Genomic DNA, 19,293 nt, shown 5'->3' on the forward strand with positions numbered 1-19,293 from the left:
ATAAAGCCTTAACACATTATCTGAGGGAGTTTTATTCATAATGCCTGTTTCTAATAGACTATAACTCATATTACTTTTTCATTTGTTCCTATAACATGTATGACATTCATATTTATTGCACACACTTGCTATTTGTCATAATTTGACATTTAATTAGGAATTTCTTTGTCCAAAATTTCAACATGTCTTCCGCCGAGTGACGTGAGTGCTGACAAAATTAAACTTTCTATTTTAAAAAAATGACGAATATAATAATAAACTTCTTACAAAACGCACTGATTTTGAGAAGTGAGACTTCTGATTATTTTTATAGACTCCTCACATCCTCTTATACAGTGGGCGAATAAAAATGACTAAATACCTTGTTTGCTTTCCTTAAAATAAATAAATAAATAACTGAATGCATTAAGCATTCAAAAATATGTATATTTAATAAAATGTTTATGAATTTAATTAGGCTATTTAAATATAATATTTAAATATTATTTTTTATTTATTTAAATAAATTATGTCCAATTTATTAAAGGGTTTTTTTGTTGACATTTTTTAATCATTTTACAGTCCCAATATAGTACAATAGTACCTTTTTTAATACGTTTGATAGGTTTAACAAAGAAATCATATCTAAATCTTTCCAAATCCCCCTTTCGAGGGTTTCGGCAGACAGAGTTACAACATTCACAGCTAAAAGTGGCATTAGCTTCGTGCCCACCGGGATCTGACTCTGCAATCCTAATGTTTCAACATGGAGCACAGTAGATGCATGCAGCTATCAAGAGACTTATGCACTGGCCTCATTTTTGTAATCAAAAACCTTTGCTAAACTCGAGATGGGAATGAAGGATAAGACTAAAGACATGAAAGCCTTGGAAGTTTGAGTCACAGCCTTGAGCAGATGGGTTTTATTTAGTGCTCTTGCAAACATTTGGAATCACTGTTAACATATTTCCCCAAACTGTGTATAGACAATTTAGTTTGAGGCAAATCTGTGAGCCTGCCTATATTTGTATTGCGCTTCATGCAACAAAAATGTGTCTAATTAAATGGCAATTGTTGTTAAATGTTACCAAGTGCATACTCTCAATGCTTAATTAAATACGCATTAAATATAAACACATTTGTGGAAGCTGGCATTGGAAATGTGATATCGTAGTCTAGTTTTAAGAAGAAACTTTGTCATCCCCAAAGCACAGCAAACTACCAAATTTTAGTCTTGATTACTATGTGACTAAGCCGTAAACCATAAGTGATTATTAGGCGTTGTCTGCTTTGGAATTTCTGGGTTGGGTTTTTTAAGGATCACCTAAACGTTCTTCATTCAAGACAAAATACTATCTTTATGAGAATCTGTTCTTGAAATGGTTTCCCAAAAACTAAACACCTTAATATTTTAGCAAGCCACATTTTTAAATGAACAGTGTAAGTTGAATTTCTTTGTGCTAGGATTTTAAGTATTTAAAGGAGTAGTTCACTTTAAAAGAAACTTTTGCTGATAATTTACTCACCCCCATGTCATTAAAAGATGTCCATGTCTTTCTTTCCTCAGTCGAAAAGAAATGAAGGTTTCTGATGAAAACATTCCAGGATTTTCTCCATACAATGGACTTCAATGGGAACCAAACGGTTCAAGGTCCAAATGAGAGTTTCAGTGCAGCTTCGAAGGGCTTTAAACGACACCAGACGATGAAGGGTCTTATCTAGGACCCTTCGAGTCATGACTCGAAAAAAGATTTGTTAATTTTGATGAACAAGTTCGAACAGGAGAGTCTCGAACAATCATCACAGAACAGAGCAAGGCGAGCTTATAAAACTTAAACTTTTTATGTATTTTTGAAATGAGCGATCGTTTCGCTTGATAAGACCCTTATTCATCGTCTGGTGTCGTTTAAAGCCCTTCAAACAGTTTGCAGTTTGCACTGAAACTCTCATTTGGACCTTAAACCGTTTGGTTCCCATTGAAGTCCATTATATGGAGAAAATCCTGGAATGTTTTCATCAAAAACCTTAATTTCTTTTCAACTGAAGAAAGAAAGACATGGACATCTTAGATGACATGGGGGTGAGTATTATCAGCAAAAGTTTTTTTTTTAAAGTGAACTACTCCTTTAAACGAGTGTTATTGACATGATTTCTGCTGAATAATTACGATTTCGAAACCGATGCCAAACAGGAATTTTGTAATCGATGATTACGTGAAGAACCTTTATCATTAAAGGAACCTTTCCAATTCTCAAAATGTTCTTTGTCAGCATTGAAATTTCAGAACCTTTATCATCACAGAACCACAAAAGGTTCTTTATAGTGGAGAAAGGTTATTCACCTCTTTTAAGAACTGTTCACTGAAAGGTTCTTTGAGGGAACCCGAAATGGTTTTTCTAAGGCATCACTTTGAAAACATCCTTTTGGAACCTTTTTTTAAGAACCATTTTGGGTTCCCCAAGGAACCTTTCAGAAGAGGTGAAGAACCTTTCTGCACTTTGTAGAACCTTTTGTGGTTCCGTGACCATTGATGCAGATAAAGAACCTTATATTCACATCACTGCGAAAATTTGGAACCATTGATGCCACAAGAGAACCTATATTTTTGAGTGAAATAACTTTTCACATATCGTGTTGCATTTTTTCAGCTATATAAATGACTTAAATTTGTAAGTTTAATCAACTTGGATGTTTAAGTCATTTCAACTTAAATTACATTAAACTGACTTTTAAAATGTTGATTCTTGTATAACGTAAGGTTGAAAATTGCTTAACTTATTTTGATGAGTTAAAGCAATGTAATAACATATGTTATTAACTTCTTGATCATATAATTTTTAAGGATCACTTCAGTTTTGACTTTGACTATCTGTCTGGCCAATGAGACGCAAGGTGGCCAACAACACCCATTGACCGTCTCCCTGAATGGAAATCACACTGATATTGGTGGCCTGCCAAGAGCAAGCTGTGATTGGCACATATTGTGTTGTTGGTTTTCAAGTTGGCAAATAATCCCACAGGTGTTTTAGTACAGTGGGACGCATTCTGTGTGAACAGTGCTGTTTAGAACATTTTAATTGGTTGCAAAGCGCTGATCAATCAATGATTTAGACCGTGTGGGCGATTTTATCAGCTGGTTGTGATGACCTTGGGTGGACTTGAAAGGAATCAGAAAGGAATTATTAATGAATTTAAATCCGGTCTTCAATGAAGAAATAGCATAAATCTAACTAACTAAAATCCTAACAAATAAATAAATATATACAAATGTATTTCACATTATAATAGCGTGTTATAATGATATTTTTTTTAAAAATGTTTTTATTTAGAATTAATTAAAAATAAAAGCCATGTAATTAAATTTTTTCAATATTTTTTACACGTCTTTAAATGTTTTTTTTTTTTAAAGAATCTTAACTGAGACATGACTTTTATTTAAAAAAAAACCTAGCCTACATTTAAATGCAAATAATTAAAATGTCATTTAAAAAGAATTGATAATTGAATTGATTTAAAATATGTTCATCATAGCTTGCAATTTTTGCAACTTTCATCGTAACTTTGACCCCCCAAAAAAAGAAAAAGCTGAAAGACAGACATTGAGAAATCGATTTGTTTGAAGACTCTACAGATTTGTAGTTGTTAGTGATGAGTCAGTGTGGGGGTTCCTGGCCTTTTATTGGTCACATCAGACCTTACCCCGCCTCTTTCGACCAATAGCATTTCTCTGATTTGCATACGGTCCCGCACTGCAGGATAAAGACACGCTTGTAGCGGTACTGATTTAAACTCTTGAGAGTAACTCTGGACTTAAGACATCTAAAGCAGCTGCTACTCCCAACTGGAATTTTAATCTGCTGTAACACTATAAATAACAGGATCTCAGCAGCCTTTAATTAAATTAATTAAGTTGTTGCCTCCGTGATCATTACATTGATATGGGGAGAGTAACCAGCGCTTGTTTTATATCTTGGATATATTTCGTCTTTTCCTCGGGTTTTGAAACCACGACTGAGCCAACGATTGAATTTCCCGCTTTTGGTAAGTAAAGCTTTCTTATTTTATAAATCATATAATTAACTTGTGTTTATAAAGTTTAAAAAGTGAACTTTTAAAAACCTTTCACGCACAGTTGTATAATAAATATCCATTGGACCAATGACCGCATGAGTCCCGAGGCATGTGGTTATTCTTTCTGCATGAGTTTCTTAAAATTATAATTATTATTATTTATATATTTTTTTTATTGTATTGTATTTTTTATTTAAAATTGGTAAACATTATTTAGCCTATATCAATTTAAACCGATATATTTTATATTATTATTATTATATTAGATAACATTGTGTAAAAGATTAAGATTCGACAAATCACGTTTTGAACTTATATAGAATGTCTAAGTGCAAATAATATTAAGATTCTATTAAACACATTTCTTTGTTTGTATTTATATTTTTAACTAGCATTTATTATTAATATGACGCTTGTAAAATATAAATGTCTTTTTAAATGGTCGATTTGTTTAATTTTATCAATGTTTACCTGGAAAAATGATCTTTTCTTTTACCTGCAAAGATTTGTGTATATAACATAATGTATATAAAACGTAATATCTTAAAAACATGTGGAATTTGTTGACTTTTAACAATATCATAGTGGTAATTATCTGTTAAGGACAGCTCAAACGTTTGATATTTTGTTTAAATGTATTTGACATGCTAGATTAAGACATTCTGAAGGAGATTATAGCAAAACATTTTTTTATGTGTAGTTAATCAAGCACTGGGAAAGTATCCAAGCTTGCCATTTGGAAATAATTCCTCACATTGAAAATAAGTATAAGCACATGAAAGATAAGCTTCTTTTAAATGTTAATTTAAATAATTATAAGCAGCTTACAAGTAAAAGCATGTAATATAAGCAACACTTAGTGTATTGTATATTGCTGGCTGGAAAACTTATTGTTGATCTGGTTTTGGACAGGTAACTTAATAGAAAATGCCACAGAATGGATGATGGACTTCACCGACATCGAGTCCAAGTTTTCCTTTAGGACTAGCGAAGAACCCGAGGAAGATCTGTGCTACATAGTTCCAGGTCAACCCCAAACAATCAAAGAGTGTAACTTCAATCCAGACTACAAGACTTTCATAATTATACATGGATGGACGGTAGGTGCTTCTACTACACTTGTTGAAGTCGTTATTAAATGAATGTGTGAAGCAGTCCAAAGCATGACGTGAATGATTTCGTCTCAGGTCACCGGTATGTTTGAGAGCTGGGTCCCCAAACTAGTAACAGCCCTGTTTGAACGAGAGCCAACAGCCAATGTGATTGTGGTGGACTGGTTGTCCCGAGCGCAACAACATTACCCAACATCTGCCGCCTACACCAAACTAGTGGGCAAGGATGTGGCCAAGTTTGTCAATTGGTTACAGGTATGTCAAACACTTTTTATGCTATGTCAAGGTGATAAGTACAAGCATTTGATGAAGATATAGAGTTTGTTTTCTGCAGCAAACTTAATCTAGCATGTCTTGTTTCTTCATGCAGGCTGAGATTGACTATCCTTGGGAGAAACTACATCTCTTGGGCTACAGTCTTGGTGCTCATGTAGCAGGAATCGCTGGCCTTCTCACCAGACATAAGGTTAACAGAATCACAGGTAACTTGATTTTGTTTCCTAAAGGGATACTCCACTTTTTTTGCAAATAGGCTCATTTTACCACTCCCCCAGAGTTAAACAGTTGAGTTTTACCGTTTTCAAATCTATTGAGCCGATTTTCAGATATTTAGAAGAATATCAGTAACCAGACTGGTCTCATTGACTTCCATAGTAGGAAAAAATATACTATGGAAGTCAATGAGACCAGAAACTATCTGGTTACTGATATTCTTCTAAATATCAGAAAATCGGCAGAATGGATTCGAAAACGATAAAACTCAACTGTTTAACTCTGGGGGAGTTGTAAAATGAGCCTATTTCCAAAAAAAGTGGAATACCCCTTTAAGGCCCCAATATACTCAGGGTGAAGTTCTTTTTTGTTCTTTGCTTGGGGGTAAGATGTAGTTCAAATACACAAGCAGCGCTTTACTGTTAGCGAACATCTTGACAACTCCCGGATCATAGCGACGTAGATATGTTGGCACCAGCTCTGCAATTCGGCTCTCCGATCAAGTAACGTCACATTTATTTAAAGGGATAGTTCACTCTGAAATTAATTTTTGATATGTTTTAGCTTACCTCAAGGGCATCCAAGATGAAGGTGTCTTTGTTTCCACAGTATTTTCAATTTTGATATTTTAGGTCAAACTGTTTGTGTCTGTCAGTCATATAATGGAGGTCTATGGTCACCACCTCTAAGAGCATGCACAGAGAAGTCAAAATTAAACATGATTTAATGACTCGTAAATGTAAGTACACGTTGATGGCCTAAGACACGAAACGAGCGTTTTGTGTGAGAAAACGAACAGTATTTATATCGTTTTTACCTCTTGTAACCACAGCCACGTCCAAGTGATCTGAGGGCGCTTTGTGGCTGTGGTTACAAGAGCTAAAAACGATATAAATACTGTTCGTTTTCTCACACAAAACGCTCGTTTCGTGTCTTAGGCCATCAACGTGTACTTACATTTACGAGTCATTGAATCATGTTTAATTTGGACTTCTCTGTGCGTGCTTTTTGAGGTGGACCCCATAGACCTCCATTATATGACTGATAGACAAACGGTTTGACCTAAAAATATCAAAATTGAAAATACTGTGGAAACAAAGACACCTTCATCTTTGATGCCCTTGAGGTAAGCTAAAACATATCAAAACTGTATTTCAAAGTGAACTATCCCTTTAAATAGCACTTATTAAACCGATTGCAGTTTAGTTTACAGTATTAAACACAAAATGTTTGTGTCAGTGTCATTTCAAATAGAGTTACTTCAATTTCAGTAATAAAGCGGCTCTCCGGTGTGTTCATGTTTTACTCGTGTCTGAATAACAATCTGAAGAAATAAACCAGAGAGGTGCCACACTTACCAATTTCATAATCGCCACGGACCAGTGGTAGGTGTTTACCAGCCGGAGTAAACACTTACTGGAAAGTTTGCTTTGGCAATATGTTTCGATCGCTAATTTTGTTCGAAAATGAGTATATAAGTATATTGGGGACTTTAGGGTGTCAACTTTCCCTTAAAAATGCTTTACAATCAAAATTGGTCAATTTTCTTGGATTTTTAGGCATGGATCCTGCTGGGCCAACTTTTGAGTACGCAGATGCCCAGAGCACTCTTTCCCCAGATGATGCCCTTTTCGTGGACGTTCTTCACACCAACACTCGCGGTTCTCCGGATCGTAGTATTGGGATTCAGAGGCCGGTGGGCCACATAGACATCTACCCCAATGGTGGAACCTTCCAACCTGGCTGTGACCTCCAGAACACTATGTTGATGGTGGCCACTTCTGGCTTAAGGAGTACGTTTGTCCTCCATTGTCTTCCTCAGACGTTCTTAGATTTCAAAATCAGAAAGCTTTAATTTCTTTCTCTCTGTTCTCCGCAGACATGGATCAGATTGTTAAATGCTCCCACGAGCGCTCCATCCACCTGTTCATCGACTCACTGGTGAACCAGGAGCAACAAAGTTTGGCTTACCACTGCAGCTCCAAAGACACCTTCAACAAAGGCATGTGCCTTAGCTGCCGCAAGAATCGCTGCAACAAGGTGGGCTACAGCGTCAACAAAGTCCGCACACGCAGAAGCAGCAAAATGTACATGAAGACTAGAGACATGATGCCATATAAAGGTGAGGAGCACCAAAGATTACGTTTTTAAGGTTTATTTATGTATATATCCTTTCTTAATATAACTATCTTCCCACAGTTTTCCATTATCAAGTGAAGATCCACTTCTTTAGCAAGAAGAAAATAAGCTACAACGACCAGCCCATGAAGATCTCTTTGTTCGGAGTCCACGGCGAGAAGGAGAATATCCCTTACATCATGTAAGTAGATGTCTGGACAGGTTTTGAATTAACAACCAAAAGCCTAAAAATGCAATGTTAAGAAGTTTATAAAGATCCCGAGATTTTTCATTTCAGTGATTATGACCTTAAAGGAGTAAAAAAAAACTTTTGCTGATAATTTACTCACCCCCTGTCATCCAAGATGTCCACGTCTTTCTTTCTTCAGTCGAAAAGAAATTAAGGTTTTTGATGAAAACACTCCAGATTTTTCTCCATATAATGGACTTCATTGGGAACCAAACGGTTCAAGGTCCAAATGAGAGTTTCAGTGCAAACCGTTCAAAGGGCTTTAAACGATTCCAGACGATGAATAAGGGTCTTATCTAGCGAAACGATCGCTAATTTAAAATAATAAATAAAACAATTTAAGTTTTATAAGCACAAATGCTCGCCTTTGCTCTGTTCTGTGATGAGCATTCATGACTCTCCTGTTTCGAGTCATGACTCGAAGGGTCCTAGATAAGACCCTTATTCATCGTCTGGTGTCGTTTAAAGCCCTTTGAAGCTGCACTGAAACTCTCATTTGGACCTTGAACTGTTTGGTTCCCAATGAAGTCCATTATATGGAGAAAATCCTGGAATGTTTTCATCAAAAACCTTAATTTCTTTTCGACTGAAGAAAGAAAGACATGGACATCTTGAATGACATGGGGGTGAGTAAATTATCAGCAAAAGTTTTTTTAAAAGTGAACTACTCCTTTAAGTACCAAGAAAACTCTGATATAGATGGTTTTTGATTCCACAGGCCTGCTTTGGAGACAAACACCACAGTGTCCTTTCTTTTGACCACGGATACAGATATCGGAGAGCTGCTGATGGTTAAACTTCTCTGGGAGAAAGACTCCCTCATCAGCTGGCCCTGGTGGAACCCTGATATCTTTCACATTCGCAAACTACGCATCAAATCAGGAGAAACTCAATCTAAGTAAGCAGAGAGAATACATTTTTCTTTATATGTATTATTATTAGGGCTGTCAGACGATTAATCGCATCCAAATTAAAAGTTTGTGTTTACATAATATATGTGGGTGCACTGTGTATAATTATATATATATACACACACACACACACACATCCATGTATATTTAAGAAAAAAATATTATTTAAATATAAAGTATTTATATTTATATATAATATAAATCTATACAGTATATACATGAAAATATTTCTTAAATATATACAAGCATGTGTGTATTTATATATATATAAAATGATTATACACAGTGCACCCACATATATTATGTAAACACAAACTTTTATTTTGGATGCGATTAATCGCGATTAATCGGTTGACAGCCCTAATTATTATATATCTTTTAGCTTTAAACAATCCTGTTTTTCTTATAATACTATTTTGTCTTTTTTGATCCAGGGTCATCTTCAGTGCACAAAAGAGTGAATTTTCCTACCTTTCTCGTGGAGGTGAGCCTGCCGTCTTCGTGAAAGACAAAGAAGCCCAGTCAAGCCGCAAAAACCAGAGGTAAATTTCCAACCGTCGTCCAGCTCAATAAAATGACCTTCCCCGTTCAGTTGTTATGTTCTTGTTCTATTTGTTGTGGCGAGTTTTGTTTGACTAAACCCTCTGCACTTTACTCTGGCAGATTGCACAAGTTGAAGATGCACGGAAGTTTGTTCAAACAGGACACAGAGTAAAGAAGCACGTCCAAGTCCACCTCTGCTGGGATCTGGCACGGAGTCTGCTGGGGAAACTGGAATGGTAGAAACGGACTTCTCCCGTATATATTTGGACTAGTAGCCTTCACCCGACCCAAATCATGAAACACATCCTGCAAGAAAACACATCTTGAAAATGTTACTGCTGTGCAGTTTTAAAACCAAAAAAATCACTTTGGATACTGCTCAAGACAAGTCTTGTGAGACAATCTTTAATGAAATCATTTAATGATAATCATGTCTCTATGTGATATATTTATACAAGTAATCAGTTATAGTTTGAAATGACTTGCACTTAGTTAACAGGGTTTGCTAGTTGTCCACAAAAGAGCCTTTTCTTTCTGGAGAAAGATGCCATTCGAAACATGTTGCTGTTCGTTTGGTTTATAAGTATTACTCTTGAAATTCCACTTAGAGACTAAACATCTAGGTTATGTAGCCGTTTGTTTGGTTATACTGTGAATTAGGTTGTACCAAAGCGGTTTTCTAGCTTTGCTAATCCTCTTTGCCTCAGTTCTAAAAGCAAAACCTTTAGATTTGCCTTTGTTGCAGCCTTCAGTCAGTCTCAATGAAATGCTTTAGCATAAAATGGGTCCAAATCCTACTGAGTGAAGATGAAATGATTACTGGAAATATTTGTAATTGTCATTATATATACACTTACAAACAGCTCTTCAAATGTCTACCTTTCTTTCATTTCTTGGGTTATTGTGTCTGGCACAGGTCACTTTAAAGGCTTTGCCTCCATTTGATTCAGTTTCGTTTGGTAAAACAAACCAAATCAACAAACAATTCTGCCATTTTTATGTTGCTTCTCAAAGCACCTCAAGGGTTGTTTTGTCTGGATTTTGTAAAAAGTAACGAGAAACTACTTTCGTTCACACAGCCACGGAGCAAAAAAAAAAAAAGTTTTTTCTCAAGCCTTACAGGGTTGACTGCCCCACAATAGCTACAAATACATCAACAATGTACCTTTTTCCTATTTATTGAATGTATATATTTGTATATTAAGCAACTAATATATGTATTCCATGTTTCTGAAGTGCTCTTTTCTTTTGAGTCATGTAGACTCTCTATTTTTATAAACAAACATTGAGTGAATGAAGTTACTGGAAGTGATCGGTATTTGGTCGCCTGTTGTGATCATATGAATCTATAAGCCGTGCACTGTATGATGTCATTTTAATAAACATTATGTTACGCTATGTGAGCACTTAGGTCAATATTTTTTCATTTAAAACGTCACCGTCTTTATTTTTTGTGCAAATGCCATGTCTGTATTAAAATGTTAGTTCACCCAAAAATGTCATTAATTCTGTCATTAATTACTCGCCCTCATGTCGTTCCAAACCTTTTGGCGTTCCAAACCAAGACTTTTGTTCAGTTTCGGAACATAAATTAAGCTTTTTTTAATGAAATCTGAGAGCTTTCTGTCTGTCATTGACAGCCTATGCAACTACCACTTTTAAGTCCCAGAAAGGTAGTAAAGCATCTGACTCCAGTGGCTTAACCTTAATTTTAAAAATTGCTGATGCGAGATCGTAAATGCGCGTCAGAGATTAACATTTTGTAATAAAACTTGGTAAATTATGTGTTTTTTTCACAAACCAAGCACTCGCATCGATTCATAAAATTGAGGATTACTTTAATGAAGTCTTTACAACCTTTCTGCGGCTTGAAAGAGGAAGTTGCAGAGCTCTCATTGGAGAGACTGAAAGCTCTCAGATTTCATCTAAACGATCTTCGTACGCGTTTTGAAAACGAACTAAAGTCTTATGGGTTTGGAATGACATGGGAATAATTAATGACAGAATTTTCATTTTTGGGTGAAATATCCCTTTAAATTGCGCTGAAATGCTTTATAGTTTTTTATTCACTTTGGTATTATTTTCACAAGCAAAGTGTGCATTTTCAAAACTTTTAGTACTAATATCACAGATCATCCAGTGCACTTTTTTTTCAAACATTTCAGCATGTTTTTGACAGTTTGTACGATACACAAAATCACAAAGTATCCTTTTCACAACACAAAATAAGTGTTTCATCTATATATAAATGTTTAACTGCTTTTCATAAAGCTCTTACAACCAAACTTTTTAAATTTGTCTATTATTTAATCCAACTGAACCTAATGTGTACCAAATGATTTTCATTTGGTACATCAATAGAGTTGAATAGATATTGATTTTATAGACAGTTTCTATAGAACTTGTTTGCAATTTCCGATATGGATAACGAAATGAAGATTATTAAAAGTACTAAACTGAAAGAAGATTAGACTATACTGTTGTGTTTCTGTGATTAAACCTGATGTTCTCATTACATATTACAATAATCATGTGTTTGAAAGAATGACAAGCTGTGTTACAAGTGTGATCAGTTAGTAGTGTACTAAGAGTTTTAAAAATGTACACTTTACTTGTGAAAATATTACCAAAGCGAATAAAAAAACGGTAATAGTGACACTAAATCTCATTTCAAAAGAGTGTTTTGGATATGTCATGTCTCAAACAAACTAAAACGATTCTGAAATTGGCTGTTCATTTCACAGCATCAACAGAAATCTGGGAAAGTTTGACTTTTTTGCCAAAGGCCTCAATCTCTATAGAAGATGTTTAAATCTATAAATTATATGTTAGTGTTTTGTTTACTATCTCCATGTTAAGTAAATGGAGCGTGATCCATTCAAATAACACCATGTGTGTGTAAAACACTCAAATAGCTCACATTGTGCAGTGAGAGAGCGACTCACGTGTAGTAACCTCGAATCAAATCACAAGGAGCTTGTTTTTCAAGACACCCACCCCTTTTCACGGAATGGAGTTCTTGGAATGAAAATACAGCATTCAGATTCTTTCATTAGTCAGAACCTTCTGCAAGGAGACTGTTGAGAAATTGAATTTTTGGCAACATATCATGCATATAGGGATAAAAAAATTTAGATATGGAGATTTAAATTGATATTGGCTTATCACACTCGAATTCTTCTGAGAAATCACATACGACCTCCTCTGAGTCTTATGGTGGACAATGATCTCTAGAAGAAGCGTTTCCATCTGCTAAAGAGCATGTGACAGGTCATTAGTTATGGTTTTGTTCTTGGATGATAGGGGCAAACATAGCCTGGTCCTTGTTACGTTATTACAGTACAAACGGAAGGAATGACCAAAGCACAGTTGTCATTGAGAGTTTTGGCTGCGTCCAAGTTTTATGTATGACTATGACACAATGCGTTCAAAGAGCATTTAGGGTACTGGCATATAATGTTTCATCAATCTTTATTGTCTCGAATGACAAGGAAAGAGAAGTGCCACATGTTAGTTTTAAGTAGTCTATAACCTGTCTGACCCATGTAGTTTTTAAACTTATAGCCTATACAAACTACTGTATTACTTTCCTGCTAATAGATGGTTGTTTGAGATATATATATATATATAGATAGATAGATAGATAGATAGATAGATAGATAGATAGATAGATAGATAGATAGATAGATAGATAGATAGATAGATAGATAGATAGATAGATAGATAGTCCAAGGTGACAACAGTTTTATTAAAAACCCGTGACGTGAGACATCAACAGCTCCTCACTAACAACAAATGTGTGACCGTATTACCCCGCCTGTGGGCTGAAACAAATTGTGCTCTAGCTTAGTTAGTAAAGCTATTTAGGAGCTTAACTGAAGTCTGAGGATCGGATTTCATTAGTCAGGATTTCGAACAGCACCAGGACACTTGATTTTTTTTTTCTCCGTATATCGCATAGCAGCCTGCGCGCGCGATAGGAATTGATAAAGGTCACACAAGTGCACAAAGTTTAGGCAGAAAAGACATGACCATTTTCTCATTCCAGTGCGTTTCGTGGCTCGTATTACTAGGCTTCACTGCTCTGTTCGTCGCTGCTCTGGAGGAAGAAAACTTCTCCAACGGAGTCTTTGGTAAGATATTTGTTGATGCTGCTCCGTGAGAAAGGCATTCGGATAACCTGAGGGGTTATTTTATTTGGACGCGGTGCGATTCTCGTTTTTAACGTCTTTGTTTTCAAATCCTACCTCTAATCCTGTGTTTTCATGGGATATTTTTAATTTCCGGCATCTGTCTGAGGTTTTAAATATATGAATTAGCATGTAGAAGACGCTTTACTTGACATTTCTTTGAGTCGACCAGATGATGTTTTATGCTGTTGTATGCAAGGGTTTCTTGAAAGTAGGCTATGTTTCAAGTTCATTATCACTAAAGGTTATCTTTACATTGCAAACTGATATCGCATCGATTGAAGAAGGTGTGACAATGGTGTAGTATACAGTAGTAAAGATATTTTGGCTCCACCCATCTTGTATGTCAACTATGGAAATATTTATTGTAAGTTAGCTACTTTTGTAATGACATCGCCATGACTTATTCAAATTCAAAAATGTATATAATTACATTTTGAAGTATAATTTGTTTTTATTTTTATATATTTAATATTAAATGATATTATGAAATATTTTGCATTTTATACTTAGCACATATATCGATTTTTTAACGTACTTTTTAAAATTATAAATAAACAACTTTTTTATTTTAATTGTACCTTTTTAATATTTCACTATTTTGATGTAGCCCTATTTCTTGAAATGTTTATTTGACTATTTATTTTTTAAATTGCTATTACATAGGGAATTTCCTGGAGGATCTAAGGGACCTGTCAGATGTCAACAAAGCCAATGTCAAGTTTTCTCTGAGAAACCCGTCCCAACCTGATGATGATGTGTGTTACATTGTACGTGGCAAACCAGAGACCCTCAACATCTGTGACTTCAACAACACTTCGAAAACCTTTCTAGTCATTCACGGGTGGACGGTACCTCAACGCTTTTACATAGGCCTACATTTAATGAATTTATCAATTGATTCTGATTCTTTTTCAACTCATCCCACATTAAGTTAGTGTTAATTTAGCTCTTTTCCTTTAGGTAAGTGGATTATTCGAGAGCTGGGTTATGAAACTGGTTGCTGCCCTTTATGACAGGGAGAAAAACGCTAATGTCATTGTCGTGGACTGGTTGGACATGGCACAGAACCATTATACGGTGGCAGCACAAAACACAAAGATGGTGGGACAAGAGATCGGACTCTTCATAGACTGGCTGGAGGTTTGTGTCAGCAAATCAAATCAGGCAAACAATCATTCTCATGCAAGTTGCAGTGCTAATTTGTATTATTGTGCTCATACTTGATTCATAAGGAGACTATCAACGTTCCTCTGGAGAAGTTGCACCTCATTGGCTACAGTCTTGGTGCCCACGTTGCTGGTTTTGCAGGAAGTCATGCAACGAACAAAGTTGGAAGAATCACAGGTAGGTTCACTGACTTTCTGTTGGAAATAAATCTCACAATATGTGAAATGCACCATATATGGACAACAATTTGGTGTTTTTGCAGGTCTTGACCCTGCTGGGCCAGACTTTGAAGGGGTCCATGCCCACAGACGGCTATCCCCAGATGATGCCCATTTTGTAGATGTCCTCCACACATTCACCCGAGGATCCCTGGGTCTCAGTATCGGTATCGAGCAGCCGGTCGGCCATGTAGATATTTACCCCAATGGAGGAAGCTTCCAGCCTGGCTGCAATCTGAGAGGAGCTCTGGAGAAAATTGCCAGTTATGGAATACTTGGTAAATACCTTGATCTGGGATATCTAAATATAATGATTACATTTACCTAAATATTTCACCAAAAGTGATTGAAAAATATAGGAAGAGTAAGCATAGCATACATGCACTTGGGGCCATTGGTTCTTGAATTGTTGAAAAGTTGATTGTAGCAATTTGACATGGAAAAATATATGTATTTAAAAATTAAATATTAGGGTTGTCAAACGATTAATCGCATCCAAAATAAACGTTTGTGTTTACATAATATATGTGGGTGCACTGTGTATAATTATTTATATATATATATATATATATATATAAATACACATGCATGTATATTTAAGAAAAAAATATGATTTATATATAAAATATTTAGATTTATATATAATATAGATTATATTTAAATCTATATACAGTATAAATATATACAAGCATGTGTGTGTATTTATATATAGAAAATAATTATACACCGTGCACCCACATATATTATGTAAACACAAACTTTTATTTTGGATGCAATTAATTGCGATTAATCGTTTTACAGCCCTATTAAATATTAAAAATTATATGGTAGTTATATTTCTACATAAAAATACTTAAAAACATTAAAAACAATTAAAGTATAATTTTATTGAAAATAATTGATCTTTTCTTATTTCTAATTAATAATTAATGCTGGCCATAAATCCTAATTATTTTGTAAAATAGTCACACACAAATTATGTAAAAGACTACAATTTAATATAAATTATATAAAATGGATATATTTATAAAGAATACGATTTTGAATAACCTGTAACAATAAATGCTGATTTATCGCAGTAATTCCTTTCAAGAAATGACTGCTATTTGTAACTTTCCCAAAGATGGAAAGAGATTAGTTATATATCAAAAGGTTGTGACAGCGTTTCATAATCACATTTTTTCATAATCTGGCTTTCTAATCTGTTTTCGCAACGTACAACAAACCTTTGCTACAACTGATGCAACCTTTCGACAATGGAATCTCTGCTAAGAGACAAGATATTTACTTGTGTGACTGTAAAGTTCAAAATCATATCAGTTTCATTAATACCCTTAGCAATGAATAATGCCATCAGATGCGAGCACGAGAGGTCTATCCACCTGTACATCGACTCCCTGCTGAATGAGGAAGAAGCTAGCAGGGCGTACAGCTGCGGGAGCAATGACATGTTCGACCGCGGCATGTGCCTCCAATGTCGCAAGAACCGCTGCAACACTGTGGGCTACAAAGTCAGCAAAGTCCGCAGGGCACGAAGCGTTAAGATGTTCACCAGGACACGAGGCTCCATGCCATTCAGAGGTCAGTGTCAAGATTTTCTAGTTTCCTGTTTTCTATCTTAATTTTAAAGGGTTTTTTTTTCCCTGTCTCTATAGTTTTTTATTTAATTTTAGTTATTTTAGCTCTTCAACTTAAACTAAGCGAAAATAAGAAATTTTGCGATGGCAACTAGCTGACATTTTATATTTTATTTTAGTAAATGTTTTATTTAAAGTAATGAATATTTTTAATGGTTTTAGTTTTAGTTTAAGTGCCCCAATTGTGCTTTTTCTGATATTACCTTTCATATAGAGTGTAATACAGTCATTTGTGAAAGTAAAAGGTCTGCAAAAAACGTTTTGAAAAATCTAAGTGCACAAAAGAAAGACCGATTCTGAACTGGTACGTTCACAACCGGATGCGAATATCTAGTAGCTAATACGATGCAGGGTTCTGAGTAAATGTCGGAGGATCTCAAGACTGTTAGACGAAAATCCACAGACAAGAAGCGTGATGACAGGTTTTTTACTTTTACAGGTTTTTTGACAGGCTTTTACTATAGTCCTTATAGCTATCGTTATAGTTATCGCTAAAATGATCTTTATAGTCATTGTTATAGTTTTATTGCTATCAATATAGTTATCGTTATAGTCATTGTCATAGTGGTATAGCTATCAAAATATTTATCGCTAAAGTTAATCGTTATAGTCATCGCCATAGTGTTATAGCTATCAATATAGTTATCGTTATAGTCATCGCCATAGTGGTATAGCTATCAATATAGCTGTCAATATAGTTATCGTTATAGTCATCGCCATAGTGTTATAACTATCAATATGTTTATCGCTAAAGTTATCGTTATAGTCATCGTCACAGTGTTATAGCTATCAATATAGTTATCATCTTCGTCATAGTTTTATAGCTGTCAATATAGTTAAAACTAACGTGCGTAAAATCAAAGTTTGAAGCGAAATTTACGCGCGTCAAAATCGAAACCCGTTGGCGGCCATCTTTTTTTATGTTGATCGAGCATTCATCGAGAGAGTCACCGTTCTGTATTTGCAATTCATACTTACAAGTCACACAGGGCGCAGCCATCTTGAATTCCGAAACGAAATTCTCGCTCGGTGTCCTCACGGTTGTCCGACATCCGACAGGAGAAATACGAGGAAAGGGGGCATGTTGCTAGAGGGGTTTAGAGAGACCCCATCCTTTATCGAACTGTTTTAGACACTGAGAAAAGAGGTGATGCTTCAATATATATTGCCAAATGATTTTTGACCTTGGATGCATGAACTGACCTACATGTAAACCTATTGTAGGAATCCTCCTAGACAAAAAAGAACCTATTAGGGGCACTTAAATTAAAAATAATAACCCTGGTTGTGGGTGCTACAACATTTGGTCATTGTTTATTTCATAGTTTTTCACTATCAGCTGAAAGTCAACTTCCTTGGAAAAATAAATCAATTGGAGATGGAACCAGTCCTGACTGTCTCACTTTACGGTACCAACGGTGAAGCAGAAGATCTCAAGTTAAACGTGTGAGTAATCAATACTCATATCTTCTAAAGATGGCTATATTGTGTTCATACCAGTCAAATGTCAATGCTAACTATCTTTGAATTATTTCAACAAGCAGACAGGAGAGAATTACCACCAATAAGTCTCATTCATTCCTCGTTATAACCGAGAAGGACATTGGAGATCTTCTGATGCTGAAGTTTAAATGGAAGGAGTCCACCTCCTCTTTACTCACTCTGCTCTCCTCATGGTGGTATGGGGATTCCACAAATTTTGACGTACAGATCCATAAAGTCCGAGTCAGAGCTGGGGAGACACAAAAAAAGTATGTTCCTACCATATAATGAACCTTCAGACTCTTAAAATTCACATTTCTGAGCCTCTTTTGCTCAATGAATTGGTCTCAAAGAAGTCAGTTTTCCTTGAGAGGTGTGTACAGGTGTAATTCATCTCATAAACTATGAACCACTAACATCTCGCAACCAGAAAACGTCACAATATGTCTTCATTTTGAACGTATCTACTAATATAATTTCAAACCTAACGAAATTCAATTTTGCGAAAGGCTTTGGTTGAAAAGTTTGCTTTCTTTACATTAAATGCCACATGATGTGCAGTGATATTCACATATTTTAACAGCTCTCATTCTTTAATTTTCTTTAGAATTGTGTTGTGTTTAAAAGATCACCAAACTGGAAGTTCAGTTCAAGAAGTTGTATTTGTGAAATGCAGGGAACCATGGAGGTCTTTATCTAAAAGGTGATAATAGCGTAGGCAACCATAATTAATATACTCGCATTTAATCTAAAATAATTCTAACAACTGCCATTTTCTTTGTTCCAACACAGGCCTAAATTGAAGAGCCAATGAAATGATTTGCAAGAGATTTTGATGAAGCACTTCAACAAATGTATTTAGATGTTATTTATTAAGCCTGCAACTGCACTGTATTGAATAATGTATTGCTATGAATGTGATTCATGCAAATGGATTGTGGACTTTTGTACTATCATATGGAATAGGCTTAAAAAGTCTAGAAATGTGATTGATTTCATTAAATAGCAGTGGATTTATATTTGAATGACTATTTGAATATATCTTTATGTCATTCTGATTCTTCTGGCCACAATCACTATCCAAGAATACATTGCATTACATTACGTATCTATTTGTACT

The 19,293-nt window shown here is 35.2% G+C and overlaps 2 protein-coding genes across 3 annotated transcripts; both read left to right on the forward strand.

The window, feature by feature from the left end:
* The first annotated feature begins 3,767 nt into the window (after nt 1–3,767).
* Nucleotides 3,768–9,797, forward strand: lpla (lipoprotein lipase a). Its single transcript, XM_039682610.2, has 10 exons — nt 3,768–4,020; nt 4,963–5,150; nt 5,238–5,417; nt 5,533–5,644; nt 7,214–7,447; nt 7,534–7,776; nt 7,854–7,974; nt 8,741–8,920; nt 9,368–9,475; nt 9,597–9,797. Exons 1-10 carry the CDS (start codon nt 3,918–3,920, stop codon nt 9,646–9,648), a joined length of 1,521 nt encoding a protein of 506 aa, XP_039538544.1. The 5' UTR covers nt 3,768–3,917; the 3' UTR covers nt 9,649–9,797.
* A 3,475-nt stretch (nt 9,798–13,272) lies between these two features.
* Nucleotides 13,273–19,202, forward strand: lpl2a (lipoprotein lipase 2 a). Of its 2 annotated transcripts, none has more exons than XM_089134639.1 (10): nt 13,273–13,609; nt 14,333–14,517; nt 14,630–14,809; nt 14,902–15,013; nt 15,099–15,332; nt 16,393–16,635; nt 18,017–18,137; nt 18,233–18,442; nt 18,781–18,876; nt 18,966–19,202. In XM_089134639.1, the coding sequence occupies exons 1-10, from the start codon at nt 13,504–13,506 to the stop codon at nt 18,985–18,987; spliced, it is 1,509 nt and encodes a 502-aa protein (XP_088990765.1). In that variant the 5' UTR covers nt 13,273–13,503; the 3' UTR covers nt 18,988–19,202. The 2 variants fall into 2 exon arrangements, with proteins under 2 accessions (XP_088990765.1, XP_039538050.2); XM_039682116.2 differs by having other exon boundaries at nt 13,278–13,609; nt 18,236–18,442.
* The last annotated feature ends 91 nt before the right edge of the window (nt 19,203–19,293 follow it).

Source organism: Pimephales promelas, chromosome 2 (genome assembly GCF_988280905.1).
Source record: "Pimephales promelas chromosome 2, fPimPro1.hap1.1, whole genome shotgun sequence".
NCBI lineage: Eukaryota > Metazoa > Chordata > Actinopteri > Cypriniformes > Leuciscidae > Pimephales > Pimephales promelas.